Below are 17,724 nucleotides of genomic sequence, written 5' to 3' on the forward strand. Positions count from 1 at the left end.
GCGAATCACCCCCCCCCCCAACCTGGTTTTCTTTCTTTGCCTGCTCGCGGGAGGCTTTCTGGTTCTCGGGAACTTCTCACACAACATTGGCCCAGAAATTCGTGTCCCAACGCGTGAGTATGCACGCAGTACTCACGCGTGGACCCGAAGGAAGTGCCGGTTTCTTGCATGCACTACGCATGCGCGGGAAACCGGCATTTCCGATCCTCTGAACCAAGGGGTTCAGAGGTCGAACGCGTGCGCGCGGGAGTCTGCGCGTGCACATTGAACTTCCCTTTTTTTCCCGTTTTTATAACGGCGCATGCCCAGCACAAGGCGAGCAGCTGATTGGTGCAGGCGGTCCGGAGGCGGGGCGAGGCGAGCCAGACGCGGTTTAAAATCTCGAGAGGTCGCGCGAGATTGGTAAGAGGCTCCAACGGTTCCGTCTCCAGTGCGGGTGGTGCGAACAGATGCGGCCCTGGTGGTCGAGTGCAAGCGGCGGGGGTGGGTTTCGGGATGAGTGCGGGGCACAGCGAGAGCGGTGGTGAGGAGTCGACTCCGTCCCCTCGCAGCGTCAGCCACCAGGAGCTGACCACCGTCACCATGGACGCGGCTTGCGACGAAGTTAACGTGAATCTAGAGGGACGGGGAGGAGGCGCGCTGGAGACTTCAGACAACAGAGACAGCCCAGGGGAGGCCAATGAGGAGGAGGAAGAGGATGAAGACGACGAAGAGGAGGAGGAGGCGGATGATGAATTGGAAGAGGAGGATGAAGATGATGAAGAAAGCGGCGGCGGCGAGAGGGTGATCAGGAAGTGCGTGTACGTGGGATGCACCGAAACCACCACGCAGGTGGCTAAACCGCGGAAGCCTTGGATGTGCAAAAAACACCGCAACAAAACCTACAAGGACAAATACAAGAAGAGGAAGAGCGTCCAGGCCATGGCCAGCACAAACAAGAGCGATGTGAGGATAAACTGCACCTATTGGGCTTCATTCCCCCTCTCTGATGCTCTCTTAAAGTGTCTATTTCTTGCTGGGGTACTTTTCCATGGGTACTCTCAAATACCTTGCCGTTCTTGTTTGATTTTTTTGTTGGTAGGCTATTTGCTGGAGGTATCATGGCCTACTTCTGCTATTAGATGTTAGCTTTGCTCATTTGTTTGCAGAAAGTCTTCGGTTCAAACTCTGCTCCAGCACATGATCTACTGAAGGAGCGCTGTCTTCTCAGATGCTGCCTTTCTGATGAAATGTTAAAAGTGAATGTAAAAGATCCTGTGGCACTATTTCGAAGAAGAGCAGGGGAGTTCTGTGTCCTGGCCAATGTTTATCCCTTGACCAACGTCACTTTATATAAAAAAAAAACCCAGATTATCTGGTCATTATCACATTGGTGTTTGTGGGACGTTGCCGTGTGCAAATTGGCTGCCGTGTTTCCTACATTACAAAAGTACTTCATTGTAAAGCATTTTGCAATGTTCTGAGGTTGTGAAAGATGCTATATAAATCCAAGTCCATTCTTTATTTGCATAGTAGATACAAACTAAGCCTGCTGCACATATTTAGGGCCAGTAAATACAAGTGTACACTTTTAATAATGTGATAATTGTTGATTGCCAATCACCTATCTGGCACTAAAAATTAAATATTAAGTGTGGCGTCTCATTCCTTCAGGTTTTAATTGTTGGAGGGTTTTTTTCTTTGTTTTTTTTCTCTCTCTCAATTATATCTTTTTTGCCCCCTCTTATTTCTCTTTCTGTACCTGATTTGACATTGCATTAAAAATTCTAACCTGCACCACCACCACAATCCTTGCGCTGTTGATTTCACAAGCCTTCAATCTGATTGGTTAAGGAGATACAGTTGCTTGCCCTGTTCACTCATCCCAGTTGCCATCTTGCACTTCCAGCACCTTGCAGTGCAAAATATCATGGAGATTAAACAGACAAGTCTAACGGGTTGTTGACCGGTTACAGCAAATTCTGGGCCATTGCTTTCTGCAACTTGTAATTCTAATACTTTTTTTAAAAACGCATTATATTTTGCTTATGCATAGAGGTTTCCTTGAATTTGCATATAAATCCTGTTTGAACTGAAGTGTGACCGACCCTTTTTATTTACTGCAAAATATTATGGCAGTGTAAAGGGTGGCTTAAAGCAGGTACTTATTTGTTCTGGTTGCTCCACAGGATGATACAGATGAAAGACCTGCATCTGTCACTAAACAGCGTCTGAGCTGTATGATGACGGTGCATCAGGCAAGTCGTAAAGCAAGTCTTCTTGAGCAAGTTTTAAACCAAAAGAGATTGGTGAGTGTTTCTTGTGATGCCTGAATTTCACCCACAACTAACCAGGCTTTCTTTTGATCCCTGCACCGGCCCCTCTACTCCATCTTATTTTTCAGTCATAACTGTTGTCCTGTGTATTGAAGCAGTTGTCTGCCCACTTTATTGTTCCTCTATATAATGCTGAAAGAGGGTAATTATTTGATCTTTTATTTTGAGGGGTGAAATGTCTTTTTTGTTTAAATTTTAAATCTTTGTCATGCCACTCTATTCATACATTGTCAAATTGTCTGGTGTCAGTTCCTGGAACACCTACTTTTAAGTAGAGTTCTATGTACACCACAGTTGCAGATCTAATCTATTGTAGTTGGGCCATCCTAGTCTGTATAAACCCAAACCAATAGTATACTATTCATTGCAACCTCTTTACCTACTGATGTGTTTGTTTTTCGTATAGTGCATCCAAATATTCAAATTGTAAATGTTTGTCATCGTAAATCTAAAATGAAATTGATGCAGTCTCATGGAAAACTCAAATTTTTCTCCGGCGGGGGTGGGTGAATTTCCACAGGGGTTCTCCAACTCGTCTGCCATAACTTCAGCAGAAGAGCCACAGAAACCCCAGATAAAAAGCTGACTTACACAGACTCTCGGACCGGACTTTTCTAGGGGCGGTGGGGGAGGGGGGTGGGAAATTGTGATTTAAAAAAAAAAAAAAAAAAAAAAAAAAAATTTTTGGACAGCGGTACGTGACCCTGCTGCAATGTGCCTTTCCCAATGTCGGGTCTGTTGGCGCCGAACAGAGCCAACAGGCAGTGGCAGGCAACCCAATTAAATTCATTAGCATCTAGTTGACAGATCGTTAACAGGCTTTTATAACTTCCCTTTTCACTTTAACTTCATGGCCACGGGAACCACGCTGTTTGGGGACCACTGCTGTCAACCTGAGGCAGGAGTTCAATGGCCATTGCTCCAGCTGATTACTTGACGGCTGATTACTTGATGGCTTCAACATACAGTAAAAGCTCCCACCTGACAAATCATCACTTTCATCAGCCACAAGCTGTTTCTCTGTCCATTTCCAGCACAGATTCTGCAGGTTTTCCACTTTCTACTCCCCATCCACTCTTGCCTCATTGGAAAAACTCTCTCACCATTGACTGAATGCTTCAGTCATCTCTACTTCACATACCATCTATTCCATCAACATGGGTGCCCTTTATACTGTCTCACCTTGGTCCTCAGAATCTGACCACGATCAGCCCCAACACCAGCAGCACCAACCTTCTCCACAAATACCTGATGCTGCACAGGACAGAGGGCATGAATGATGTCACCAGACCTGTTTCCTCCAATTGGCCCGGGAAAAGCGCTGGGCGGACTTAACTAGCCCTATCAACGGAAAATCATTTTCCAGAGCAGGATGGAGCCAGCAGCGGGGCCACGACCTGACGCTGACGTCGCCTGCCCCAGACCCGCCGAGGTGAGGAAAATCAAGCCCTCAGTTTTCAATAGGGGTCCCTGGATAGCCTATTTTAATTGGGCCAATAAGAGTGGCATTGGGTACCCAGGCACAAATCAGCACCACAAATCCCTATTCAATCTGAGGTGGGCGCCACTAATTAAACAGTTTAACATGAGATCCAACAAAACTAAAAGATGCAAATAGTAAAATTAAATTAAGATCTCATTGTCTTGATCAATTAAACAATATACGTCCACTGGTCACAGAAGACCTTGAGCGTACTGGTGGACAATGAACGGTCTCTCTGGCTATCTGGGCACAGACAAGTTAGTGGAGGAGAATTGAGCAGTGGGAGCGATCCACCCTGTGGATCCCACGCAACCTGGACCTGCTTTGGCCAGGCCCAGGAGCAGAACATGAGAAAGTTCATAGACCTGCCTGCCCCAATCTCTGGATAGCAAACAGGATCCCTGGCTAACTTCTCTCTCTCATTTCATCCTCTGAAACCTATGGAATTAAGGCCAGTTTAGCACCCCTATTGCTGAAGTCACGTACACTTAATCACATCTCCATAAAACACATCTTGTTCATCTAATTTGCCCTGTTTCCACATCTGCCGTTGTTCTATCCAATTTACATACACTTAACCACATTCGCAAATCACATCTTGGTGGCCCATTGTTCAATGTATGGCCTCCTTGCCTCCTCTTACTCCCCCAATCATTGTGTAATATGCTTTTTCCAACTGTCTTTTTGTTCTGCCAGACTTCTCCTTTATTACATCAGCTAGCTAGTCAGTTAAGCTGCTAACTTTTAACCCCTTCAAAGAAATATTAATGAAGAAAATTTCTTAAGGGGCTAGGGGTGCCAAAAATTGATAACTGTCCAGTGATGTGCACTTTGAGGGACTAATGACTTGAATTCATTAGAGACACAATTGTGTGCAAAATTTTATTTTTATGTTCAAAGGAAAAGAGATGAGCCAGACAACAATCAACTGTTGGCTTGCTAGTATTGGGGGAAAAACAAGACTCCATAATTAGAAATAAATAAATAATACTTGGGGAATGGACAGATTACAATTCAATTTGATTTAAGAATAGGTTGTATTGAGACAATAATGCAAAGTATAAACTGGGTGGGGGGGGGGTGGCAGTGTAATGGTCAATGGTTTATATGGACTTCAAGTGTCACACAAATTGGTTGAGAAAATTAAGGCCCATGGGCATAAAATGGAAAGTGGCAGCTTGGATTGAGATGGTTGGAAGGCAGACAGTAAAGGATTATGGTAAATGACTGTTTCTCACTTTGGCAATTGATATTGATGATGTGATCATATATTTCATAATTTGCTGATGCTGAACTGGGAGGAGTAGCAAACTACCAAAAATAATGCAGGAGGTTACAGGAGAACATAAACAGACATTTAATACAAAAATGTGAAGTCTTACATTTTAGCAATAAGAAAATATACCTTGATTGGTAACATTCTCAATGTAATGGAGGAGCAAAGGGATCCAGCTACACTGATGCATAAATACTTAAAAATGAGTGCACAGGTTTTAAAAAGGAAAAATAAAACCTTAAGAAGGTAAATGGAATTTTGAAATTTATATTGAGGGAATTGAATGTGAATGCAAAAGTAAAGATAATAGTTGGGCTGTATCTGGAATGTTGTGCAATTTTGGGCTCCGCACTGCAGAAGGAATATAAAACCTGTAGGAATATAAAATCAGAGAGCACTGCAAACTTGCCAGGATTGAGGGATCTGAGTTACTAAGACTGGCTAGGGCAACTATTGAATTGAGAAAGTTGAGGGGGATCTGATAGTGTTCAGAGTGATAAAGAAATAGTCAATTTAAACATTATTTCCATTGGTAGGCAAGTTGAAGATGAGGGACCATGATAAGATAAGTACTAGACGCATCAAGGGGGAGATTAGAAGAAACCTTGTATGCAAAAAATTATCTGACTGTGGACTGCTTTCCAAAAGATGGTGATTAATTTCAGCATTCAGAAAGATACTGGATCATTATTTAAGAGGAATATAAAAGATTATGGGGAGAATGCAACAGTAACCACTTGCATAGTGCCTTTTTAACGTAGGAAAAATGTCCCAAGACGCTTCAGAGACGTAATCCGATAAAGTTCGGCGGACAAAAAGTACAATTATAGCTTTATGGCTCCACTACCTGCTGCCTTTAACCAACGCTGCCTTTGGGATGAGTAGGATGAAGTTAACTTTTTTTTCTTTTTAAATATAAGTCAGACGCCCAGAAAGTGAACGGCATTAGGCACGATGCTGCTAAAAATTTTCATTTGTGGCATTAGCCAGCCAGTATCGGTAATTGGGGAGTGACGCAGTCCCAAGTATCGAGTACATTAACTGTGGCTTACAGAATGATAGTGCTGTAATTTCTTGGCCATTATTCAATTAAGGAGAAGTGCTCTGGTCTTAAACTGAAGTACAGTGATTTTTGAACGGGGGGTGGGGGGAGAATCTGGTCAAAAATCAATTGTATGTCGAGCATTATATTTTTCTTTTTCTTCCCCTTCCCTACCCGAGGCCTGATGTGAAAGTCTGATTGAGAACAGAAGACAGCAGTTCTAATGTGTGCTAGACTAGATGTGCGCACACGATCTCGATCACAATGCAGAATTCTCAGACAGGGAGCCAGGAAGTGAAGGTTGCTTTTATTCAGACTTTTTTTAAATGGTAGAGAACAAAACAAAGATTGGGGGTCTCGCATGGGGAAAAGGTAATCCTGGAATAAATATGAACAAACTTTTTTAAAATTAAGTTTTTTGTAACTTACTTCATTTTCATTTTTATCATAATGGAGAAATTTGACACTCCACAAAATTAAAATTACTGTTTAGCAGTCAATACACTGTTAAAACCCCAGTGATGCCTAATCCAACAAGGCCTAATTTTTAATGGGGTATTTAACAGTGATATTACTGTGCAAAAGCCCAAGTTTTTGTCAGTTTCACTGATTGCTGGCTATTGTGTGGGGATGGGAGGGTTGTGGCACAGCGCAGCCAGTGTCAGAGCAGTGAATGACTGCAACTTCAGGATTTCCGCGTTTAGATGCGCATGCACTACCTCCTGAAGTTGCGGTCCGTTTCAAAGGGGTAATAATGACAAACGCTGTTAGTTCACAGTTATTACCCACCACAAATTCCGGGCCAATATTTTTAATGCTAAAGCCAGCACTGCTAGTGGGGAGCCAAACTTGAGTGCAGCCAGAGATGTGGTTACAACACTAATGTTTATTTTCCAATCTATGCTCTCCAGGCCTGGCTTCCTGCTGGGAGTGTGAGTGCTGAATTTTCCCTTTTAATGTGAAGTACAGTATGAGAAGTTTTCAGTAGAAAAGCTCTAAACAATTTTTAAAGTCTAGATAGTGTACAGAAAATTCTATTACAGCAACAAGATGTTCTGTTAAAATCTGCTTTGATCAGTAATGCAATTACATTTATTTTTAGTCATTATTGAGAAGTCCAGAAGTTGTCCAGTTTCTACAGCAGCAGCAGCGATTGCTGAGCAACCAGGCCCTTGCTCAAAGGCAGCAGTTTCAAGAAACACCAATGTGATGCTTTCTTTTCAAAATAGGATGGTAAATCGAGAGCTAAATATTTGGGTAATGCACAAAGATGGCGCTGATGAAACCTAAGTAAGTTACTCTTGCATTCCAGCTGTTTTACCTTGTAACTGTGAGAACAGTATCTTCCAACACGCAACACATATTTATATTTATAAAAAAAAAAAAAAAAAAAATTTTAATTGTTGTGAACTAGGGGACATAATTGTGATATTGCTCAGCTTCTGTTTCTATTCTATGGAACACTTTGGAATGTTTTCTATGTTAAAGGTAGTGTATAGATGCATTTCAAAATTTTGGCTACTTGAAAATTCTTGGCTGATGCTATTTCTTTTTCTTAGTGAATGTTGCGCTGTTGAGGGTGAGGGCTGGTGGTGGAAAATGGAACCATTTCCTATTGCAGGACCCCAGTGTCAACACCAAACATTTCCAGGTTACATACAGGATGATTCTGTGTAAAGTAAATCTCCCTGCACCAACAATGTGCTTCAGTCTAAACAACAAATTTCTGTTCCTCATATATAGAAAGACATCTGAGGAAGCATTGCAGTGGAAGGGGGAAAAATAGTGGATGCTGAACAAGAGTGAAAATGATAAGAGTTGGGGGTGGCAGAGAGAATTTAAAAGCATAGTTGGAAAAGAGTTTTTATGAGGCCGCTAAAAATGGGGAGAGATTTAGGGAGGAAGTTTGAAAGAAGTGATGTATTGGCTGAGAGTGATTGCTGGAGAGAGAGGCTGGGTACAGGGTGGCTAGAGCTTGAAAGGATGTGGTGATTGTAGTGCTACAGAAAAGCACCCTCTACTGTTATGACTAAAAAAAATTCTAAAGCAGATTGCAAAATTTGGGCAGATTTCTGCTGTGCATCCAAGCACACCGGGTTTAGGTTTGGACTGGCCAAACTCAAAAGTCCTACCATAACCTTAAATCAAGGAGATTTCATCCAATCAAGACTCCCTTTTTTAAAATTAAGAGGAGGAAACTTGACCGCAGGCACCACATGAATAATCACAAAATACAAAGATGCCTTGTGGGAGCAACAAAGTTCTGCAGGGACTATAACTTTAGGTTCTTCCTCTTCTGATTTCACATAGCCAGCCTTCAAATATGATAAAAGAAGCAAGTAAAATGTGGAAACCAATATAGAACACATACTGTTGTAGAGATGTGAGCATGTTTTTTTTTCATTCCCAAATGCTTTGCAGGTATTTTAAACACTTCAGTAAATATTACTCGATCAATTTGAAATTAGATCTGGTTAGGACAGAGGAAGTTTGCGTTTCTAGCTATGTATATTTACTGGAGTTTTAAATGTATTAAATACTTTAAAATATGAATTATGCTGTTGAGTGTCTAAAAGGTGAATTTTATTTGCAAATGTATTAAGTCTTTTATTGTCTTTTACCAGTTTTTGTAACAAATTGATTTTTAAATAAATTATGGTTCTGTAGCCCTTCATGTTTGGTTTCTTTCAGAGAAATAGGTGCAATTTAAAATGTGCAACTTTCCACTGATTGTGTTGATGAGAAACCAACTCCATTGTTGATCTATAAATATTAAGTTTCTCTCCAGCCAGTCAAGCCCAGGAAGATTCATTGTTTCTCTGGACCTTAAGGTAGTCTAGTGGTTAACCTAAACTCAGACACGTCCATCCATTAAAGCAAGGACATTCCGTCACACTTGTTCAAGGCATAGGCTGCAATTTTTCTGAACTGAGTCCAATTTTCACCCCACCTCTTGTACAGCAACATATCACTGCTGTGGATCCCACAGGTGCTAAAAGCCCTCCAATAATCCACCCAAGTGGCAGTCTTCATCTGAGCCTGTACCATTCTACTATGGATGTCCTCGCCAAGCCCAATCCTGTCTTCATATTCACACGTGCAGTCTTAAGCTGTGGTCTCTGGATAGGATTTAGGAGTAGAAAGCTGTTTCAATTTTTTTTTTCCCTCTTTATCCCAAGGACACTAAAACCAATTGTAGTGCCCCACTATCTGCATCTGAAACTAGTTTACTATATTTAAACCTGGGAATTTTCAGGTCTGTAAACTCAGTAGCACACTAAGCAATGCATTTACCCACTTAGCCATGGGATCCATTTTCCAGAGAATTTTGGGAACCATTATATTTAATGCAGCAGGTTTGAAATTATTTTTTTCACTTGCTGCCTCCCCCTCCCAAACATAACACCAGTAGCTATAATTTAATTCTGCTTTCTTTTTGAAAAGAAGTCGAGCCTATATCTTTCCCCTGTGGCACTGAATTATCTGTTGATGCCAAACTGCACTAAATTAATATGCACATTTTGAATCTCCCTGCTTAAAAATATTTTTACACTTCACATGTTAATTTAGATGCTTAACAGCAAGTTTTTTTTATCCAGATAGGATGGAGATTGGTTGACATTGATTTTGCAATAGGAGCTGATTATAGAATCCACAATAGTAAATACTATACTCAATGTCACACAGAAAATGAAAGGAAATCTAGTTCTGTGAAGTGGAAAATCCACTTTGTGCATGTTTATGATCAAATTTGTATTTGCTGTGGACTATTTTTCAATAATGTATGTTTCTTAACCAAAGTCTGTGACTAAAAATTCCTTACCCATGATTGAGGGGGGAAACAGACAAGTGAAAAATTGTAACCAAACCCTTTGGATGGGGTGGAGGGAAGAGATACATGAAAGTCATAAGCGTTTGCACGTGTGCAGTTAAACACAGAAATTCGGAAGTTGCTGGTTGAGTTGCCCTGCTCCTCCACAAACTTCGCTACACCAGTACCTCGCCAAGAGACTCTGCATTAAAATACATGAAGGACGTGAAGTTGCCATACTTGCCCACTAGTTACCCACTAAACATACCAGAAAAAGTTAGGACTAGCGCATTCAGGTGTAAGTGAATTTTTAACGGCATAAGTCTTGATTACTGCCAAACAACTTTCTCTTGACGCTGGAAATTAAATTTCAGAAGTGTGTGAAGTCTCATTCCTTCAGAATGTAATTATTGTTGGAGGTTTTTTTTTAATGTTTTTTTTCTTTCTGTCATCTCTCTCAATATCCTCTTTCTTTCCCTCCATTTTGCTTTCTGTACATTAATTTAAATCTAATTTTATACTCCCTGATTTAGACTAGCTCAGTGAGGATTTTTCAATGTGCTTGAAGAGCCAGGCTGTTGCTTGCCCTGCTCTTTCACCACAGATCCGCTGTAGAGGGCGCCGCGCTGAATCGGACGATGACTCCAAGTCACCGCTCAAAAGCCCGTGAAAAATCTGAAACTGTCAGCATAGTGAACGGCAAGTGCCGTTCCTTCGCCGCTGACCACAAAATCCTGGCCATTAAGTTTGTCACTGGTTGTTGCCATGTTCAGTTGTTTTTTTTGCTATTTGTAACTGCAGAAATTTGCAGCACAGGAAGCGATTTGACTCCTTGTGTGTCAGCTCTTTGCTAGAGTAATGCAAAACTCATCTTTGCTCTCTCCCCAGAACCATTTAACTTCCTTGCTTCAAAGTTCTATCCAATTTTTCCTGTAAAAATGCAATTGTCTCTACCTCAACTTTTCCCTGTGGCAAAGAATGACTTGCTTGAACAATTTTGAAGACATTTCTTCTAACTTCATTCTCTGAGTGACACTTTAAAATTGATAAACCCTCGTCAATGACTCCAACTAGAGGAAATGATCTTTTCCTGTTCACTCTTATCCAAAAAAAAAAAAAAAAAAAAACCTTTTTGTAGATTTTAAAATGTTTTGGCTTTGTGTATTCTTCCTAGAAACCAAAAAAATTGAAGCCCAAGGACTTTTGAAAAATAAAATCTCCATATTAAAGCTCCATACTCCACTTTCAACAGTTTCCATTAACAAAATTTATTATTAAAGATATTCTAGGGTTAATTTTTTTTTATTGAATCCACAATTTGCAGGATAGGATCAAATTTTATCCTGCATAGATAACCTATTGATGTGATCTAGAATAATGTGAATATCTACTTGGGAAAGATTTCAGAGGGTTGCTGAAACATGTGGATCTGTAACACATCCTGTGTGGGTACAGCAGTGTGGTTCTAGCAATTTGTGGGATAGTGCCAGGGAAAAAAGTGGCCACTTAAAAACTGCTCGATTGCTGTTTTTAAAAACCCAACTGATTCACTCATATCGTCCAGTTAAGGGAATCTGCCCCCCAGGAGAGAAGATGAGGTGAATGATAAAAATGGGTTTGCATGATTACATAGGAAATACAGCACAGAAACAGGCCATTCGGCCCAACCAGTCCATGCTGGCGTTTATGTTCCATTCGAGCCTCCTCCTAGAGTCAGAGTTTTACAGCACAGAGAGGCCCATCGTGTCTGCGCCGCCCATCCATCCCTGTCCAGTCTAATCCCATTTTCCAGCATTTGGTCCATAGCCTTGTATGCAATGGCATTTCAAGTGCTCATCCAAATGCTTCTTGAATGTTGTGAGGGTTCCTGCCTCTACCACCCTTTTAGGCATTGAGTTCCAGATTCCAACCACCCTCTGGGTGAAAAAGTTCCTCCTCAAATCCCCTCTAAATCTCCTGCCCCTTACCTTGAATCTATGCCCCCTTGTTATTGACCCCCCTACTAAGGGGAAAAGTTCCTCTTTGTCTACCCTATCTATGCCCCTCATCATTTTGTACACCTCAATCAGGTCCCCCCTCAGCCTTCTTTGCTCCAAGGAAAACAACCCCAGCCTGTTTTAGTCTTCATAGCTGAGGCGCTCCATCCCAGGTAACATCCTGGTGAATCTTCTCTGCACCCTCTCCAAAGCAATCACATCCTTCCTATAGTGAGGTGACCAGAACTGCACACAGTACTCCAGCTGTGGCCTCCTCAGCGTTTTGTACAGCTCCATCATAACCTCCCTGCTCTTATATTCTATGCCTCGGCTAATGAAGGCAAGTATCCCATATGCCTTTTTAACCACCTTATCTACCTGTTCCGCTGCCTTCAGAGATCTGTGTACATGTACACCAAGGTCCCTCTGACCCTCTGTACTTCCTAGGGTCCTACCACTCGTTGTGTATTCCCTTGCCTTATTTGTCCGTCCAAAATGCATCACCTCGCACTTTTCAGGGTTAAATTCTATTTGCCACTTTTCCGCCCATCTGACCAACCCGTTTATATCGTCCTGTAGCCTGAGGCTTTCCTCCTCGCAATTTACCACCCCACCAATTTTCGTGTCATCTGCAAACTTACTGATCATACCTTTTACATTCTCATCCAAATCATTTATGTAGATCACAAACAACAAGGGACCCAGCACCGATCCCTGAGGTACCCCACTGGACACAGGCTTCCAGTCACAAAAGCAACCTTCGACCATCACCCTCTGCCTCCTGCCACTCCGCTAGTTTAGGATCCAACGCGCCAAGGCACCCTGGATCCCATGGGCTCTTACCTTCTTGACCAGTCTCCTATGCGGGACTTTGTCAAAAGCTTTACTGAAGTCCATGTAAACCACATCCACAGCATTTCCCTCATCCACCCCCCTAGTCACCCCCTCAAAATTCAATCAGATTTGTCAGACATGATTTACCCTTGACAAAGCCATGCTGACTATCCCCGATTAATCCTTGCCTCTCCAAGTGGAGACTAATTTTGTCCCTCAGAATTTTTTCCAATAATTTCCCTACCACAGATGTTAGGCTCACTGGCCTGTAATTCCCTGGTTTATCCCTGCTACCCTTCTTGTATAATGGTACTACATTAGCTGTTCTCCAGTCCTCTGGTACATCCCCTGTGGCCAGAGAGGTTCTGAAAATTTGTGTCAGAGCCCCTGCAATCTCCTCCTTTGCCTCCCACAGCAGCCTGGGATACATCTCGTCCGGGCCTGGGGATTTATCCACTTTTTGGCCTGCTAAAACCGCTAGCACCTCCTCCCTCTCGATGCTAATATGTTCAAGTATGTCACAGTCCCCTTGCCCGATTTCTATGTCTGCATCGTCTTTCTCCATAGTGAACACAGATGCAAAAAATTCATTTAAAACCCCGCCTACATCATCTGGCTCTACACACAGATTGCCACTTTGGTCCCTAATGGGCCCTACCCTTTCCCTGGTTATCCTCTTGCCCTTAATACACTTCTAAAACATCTTAGTATTTTCCTTTATTTTGCTCGCCAGTTTTATTTCATGGCCCCTCCTCGCCCTCCTAATTTCTTTTTTAAGTATGCCCCTGCACTTTTTATACTCCTCTAGGGCTTCTTCCATTTTTAGTCTTTTGTAACTGCCAAAAGCCCCCCTTTTATTTCTAATGCATTTTTGTATATCCCTTGTCATCCAAGGTTCCCTTTGCTTGTTGGTCCCACCCTTGACCTTTACAGGAACATGTTGGCGTTGTACTCTCTCTATTTCCCTTCTGAAAGTCTCCCACTGTTTTGATGTGGATTTTCCTATAAGTAGCTGCTCCCAGTCCACTTTGGCCAGATCCTGCCTTATCATATTAAAATCGGCCTTCCCCCAATTTAGAACCCTTATTTCCGGGCCGTCTTTGTCTTTTTCCATGACCACCTTAAATCTCACCGAATTATGGTCACTGTCGCCAAAATGCTCTCCTACTGATACTTCCACCACTTGCCCGGCTACATTCCCCAGAATTAGGTCCAGTACCGCCCCCTCTCTTGGAGGACTTTCTACATGTTGGCTCAAAAAGCTCTCCTGGATGCACTTTAAGAATTCTGCACCCTCTAAGCCTTTCACACTCTGACTATCCCAATTTATATTGGGGAAGTTGAAATCCCCCACTATTATTACCCTATTATTTTCACACTTCTCTGAGATTTGCCTACATATCTGTTCCTCTATCTCCCCCTGACTGTTTGGGGGCCTATAGTACACTCCCAGCAAAGTGCTTGCCCCCTTTTTTTTTAAGTTCTACCCATATGGCCTCATTAGAGGAACCCGCTAATATATCATCCCTCCTTACAGCAGTAATTGACTCCTTAATTAATATTGCAACACCCCCTCCCCTTTTACACCCCCCTCTGTCTCAACTGAAGATTCTATACCCCGGAATATTGAGCTGCCAGTCCTGACCCTCCCTCAACCATGCCTCCGTGATAGCAACAATATCGTACTCCCATGTGTTCAACAACAACTTCAGTTCACCCACCTTATTTGCAAGACTCCTTGCATTAAAATAAATGCCTTCCAGCCCTGCCATATTCCCTTTTGCCTTCACATATTTGCTCTGCCTTCCCAGCTGACTTGTTTTTTCCTCTGTATTTGGCTGTAAATCACCCCCTACTATAGCTCCACTCTGTACCCCATCCCCCTGCCAAGTTAGTTTAAACCCCCCCCAGCAGTGCTAGCAAACCTCCCCGCAAGGATATTGGTTCCCCTCTGGTTCAGGTGTAAACCGTCCGACTTGTACAAGTCCCACCTTTCCCAGAAGCAGACCCAGTGATCCAGGAAACTAAAGCCCTCCCCCCTGCACCATCCCGTTAGCCACGCATTCATCTGTTCTATCTTCCTATTCCTATACCCACTAGCACGTGGCACCGGGAGTAATCCAGAGATTACAACCTTTGAGGTCCTGCTCTTTAATCCTTCACCTAGCTCCCTAAATTCTTGCTGCAGGACCTCATCCCTCTTTTTACCTATGTCGTTGGTACCAATGTGGACCACGACCTCTGGCTGTTCACCCTCCCCCTCCAGAATGCCCTGCAGCCGCTCAGTGATATCCTTGACCCTGGCACCAGGGAGGCAACAAACCATCCTGGATTCACGTCTACGGCCACAGAAACGCCTATCTGTTCCCCTTACTATAGAATCCCCTACCACTATTGCTCTCCTGCTCTTTTTCCCCCCTTCCTGGGCAGCAGGAGCACCCCCAGTGCCAGGAAGTTGGCTGCTGCTGCCTTCCCCTGGTGAGTCATCCCCCTCAACAGTATCCAAAGCGGTATACTTGTTTGAGAGGGGAATGGTCACAGGGGTCTCCTGCACTACCTGCCTGCTTCTATTGCTCCGCCTGGTGGTCACCCATTTCCTGTCTTCCTGTGCAGCCCTTCCCTGCGGTGTGACCAACTCACTAAACGTGCTATCCACGACCCTCTCAGCATCGTGAATGCTCAACAACCCATCCACCCGCAGCTCCAGCGCCTCAATGCGGTCCTGTCTTTCCTCATCTAACTCTTATCACTATAACCCTCTCTTCCCTTCTCCCTCATGCTTGTCTAGCCTCCCCTTAAATGCATTTATCTATTCGCTTCAACCACTTCCTGTGGTAGCAAGTTCCACATTTTCACCACTCTATGGGTAAAGAAGTTTCTTCTGAATTCCCCATTGGATTTCTTGGTGACTATCTTATATTGATGGCCTCTAGTTTTGCTCTTCCCCACAAGTGGAAACACTTTCTCTGTATCCACTCTATCAAAACCTTTCATAATTTTAAAGACCTTTATTAGGTCACCCCTCTCCTTTGTAAGGGGTTTTCCTTGAGATTTTTCCCTGAGGTTTCTCTCTCTAGAGGCCTCTCTCTCTTGCACAGTAAAACCTTGAGTGGTTCGACCCACTCGCCCCTTAGATTCTATACTCTGGACTTTGTATTTCCTGCACCTATGTAGAGAAAACTCTTGTAGACCAAGTTTGATGAAACAAAATGAAATTTTATTGCATAAGGAAAAATATCAAATCAAATGCAAGCAGATAAGTGAGTACATGGGAGGGAAAAACACACAAACAAATCATAACGACACAGTACTAACTAAAGCAAATACAGGCATCTTATACTCTACAAAGATCATCATGAAATAAGGAAACACAGAACATCGAGGGACAACAACTCATGTTAATTGTACCCTTAAATCCACCCCCTTATTAAACCTATCTAGATCTGATTGTGAAGGGCCAGAAACATGCTCACCAATCCCACTAGGAAGTGCAAGGTTTTGAAATCGAGTCTGTGTTTGGTCCTTTCAGGCGTTTCGTCTCCACGTGGATCGTGGAGCCCCTGCGAGCTGCGCCACACCTCTCTCCTGAGGTGGGGGCCGGGGGCGGTTGGACACCGGCGGGCCTGGATGTCGGCGAGGTCGAGGATCGTCGGCTCGACCCTGGTTAGAGGAGCCTTGGGCTGGCTCCCATCGCTTCTTCAGTTTCTTTTCTCTTCTCCCGAGCCGGGGTGGCTGGAAGGTTTCTTCTCTTGGGACCTTTATTTTTTTGTCTCTTCTCCCAGGTTGGGTCGATGGCCTCTCGTTCCGGCAATGGCCCGGGGATGGTCGATGATCTCCCGATGTGTTTCCCTGGGGCGGGATGCCGGCTTCGAGACGGCCTTCTCGATGTTGGCTTTCTTCTTCCTCCTGCGAGTGCCTGCTTCTTCTTCTGAGTGTGTCTTCCGTCTGAGCTCAAGCTGCAAGCCTGCAACCGTGTTCCAGCTCGCAACTCTGTAACTAGCTCTCCAACTCTAACCCCCTCCAACTGTAACTCCAGTTATACCTTTTCTTCAGAGGCTTCACTTCCTGCCCAAAATCAGGTTAGTCTTTGTTTTATTTTTGGCGGGCTGGGAACACAGCAGGGTAGTTATTATATTTTTAAATGTCTTAGATGGCTGGTAAAGGCCCATCTCTGGTCTGGAATTACCTTCATTGTTTTTAATGTCCTGCTGATCTCGTTATCTAGTCCTGGGTGCTGTTCTCATGAATATGAAATTGTCCCCTTTTGTCTGGGTCAACATTTTGATTGTCTCTGTCTCCAGGCCAATCTTGACTAGATCTGCATCTAATCCATATGCATACGTGTGGGTCTGGTTCCGTTCTCTCAGAAACGGCTTCCAGAACTTGCTGTAGGTTGAATCCACAAATCTGTCTGAGGTTGCGCAGGAACCATTTTAAAGTGTCCCAATAAGCTGGTCACGTGGTATGGCGGCCATTTTGTATGCCCCTTTTTCTGGGCTTCTTTTAAAACAGTCTTTAAAATCACGGCCTCTTCTGCCATTTGACCCTTATTAATATAAAGTCCAATTTTGCGAATCCTACACCTCTTTTCAAGAGAAGAGGCCCAGCCTGTTCATCCTTTCCTGCTAGGTATACCCTTGCATTTCTGGTGTCATCCTTGTAAACCTTTTTTGCACCCCCCCTCCAGTGCCTCTATATGTCCTTTTTTATATTATGGCGAACAGAATTATACGCAGTACTCCATGTGGTCTAACCAAGGTTTGATTCAAGTTTAGCATAACTTCTCTACTTTTCAATTCTATCCCCCTAGAAATAAACCCTAGTGGTTGGTTTGTTTTTTTTATGGCCTTTTTAACCTGCATTGCTACTTTTAGCGATTTGTGTATTTGTACTCCTTTGCTCTTCTACCCCATTTAGATTGTTATTTTCCAAGTAATAAGTGACCTCCCTATTTTTCTTACCAAAATGTAATACCTCACATTTATCT

The 17,724-nt window shown here is 43.2% G+C and overlaps 1 protein-coding gene across 4 annotated transcripts; it reads left to right on the plus strand.

The window, feature by feature from the left end:
- The first annotated feature begins 411 nt into the window (after window positions 1-411).
- On the plus strand, window positions 412-8,782 carry rfxap (regulatory factor X-associated protein). 4 transcript variants are annotated; one of them, XR_015079789.1, is made up of 5 exons: window positions 412-945; window positions 2,169-2,288; window positions 3,510-3,747; window positions 7,219-7,406; window positions 7,676-8,782. XR_015079789.1 is itself a non-coding variant. In XM_085999373.1 (3 exons), the coding sequence occupies exons 1-3, from the start codon at window positions 496-498 to the stop codon at window positions 7,324-7,326; spliced, it is 678 nt and encodes a 225-aa protein (XP_085855499.1). In that variant the 5' UTR covers window positions 412-495; the 3' UTR covers window positions 7,327-8,782. The 4 variants fall into 4 exon arrangements, 2 of the variants coding, with proteins under 2 accessions (XP_085855499.1, XP_085855500.1); XR_015079788.1 differs by having other exon boundaries at window positions 7,219-8,782; XM_085999373.1 differs by lacking the exon at window positions 3,510-3,747 and having other exon boundaries at window positions 7,219-8,782.
- The last annotated feature ends 8,942 nt before the right edge of the window (window positions 8,783-17,724 follow it).

Source organism: Somniosus microcephalus, chromosome 10 (assembly GCF_052327205.1).
Source record: "Somniosus microcephalus isolate GS21.2 chromosome 10, FLI_Smic_1.0, whole genome shotgun sequence".
Classification (NCBI taxonomy): domain Eukaryota; kingdom Metazoa; phylum Chordata; class Chondrichthyes; order Squaliformes; family Somniosidae; genus Somniosus; species Somniosus microcephalus.

Bases quoted from the DNA above. Each gene is read 5' to 3' on its own strand.
- rfxap (XM_085999373.1), top strand. From the start codon at position 496: ATGAGTGCGGGGCACAGCGAGAGCGGTGGTGAGGAGTCGACTCCGTCC. The intron at 946-2,168 runs GTGAGGATAAAC...GTTGCTCCACAG, and splicing joins CCAGCACAAACAAGAGCGAT to GATGATACAGATGAAAGACC. The intron at 2,289-7,218 runs GTGAGTGTTTCT...ATTTATTTTTAG, and splicing joins TTTTAAACCAAAAGAGATTG to TCATTATTGAGAAGTCCAGA.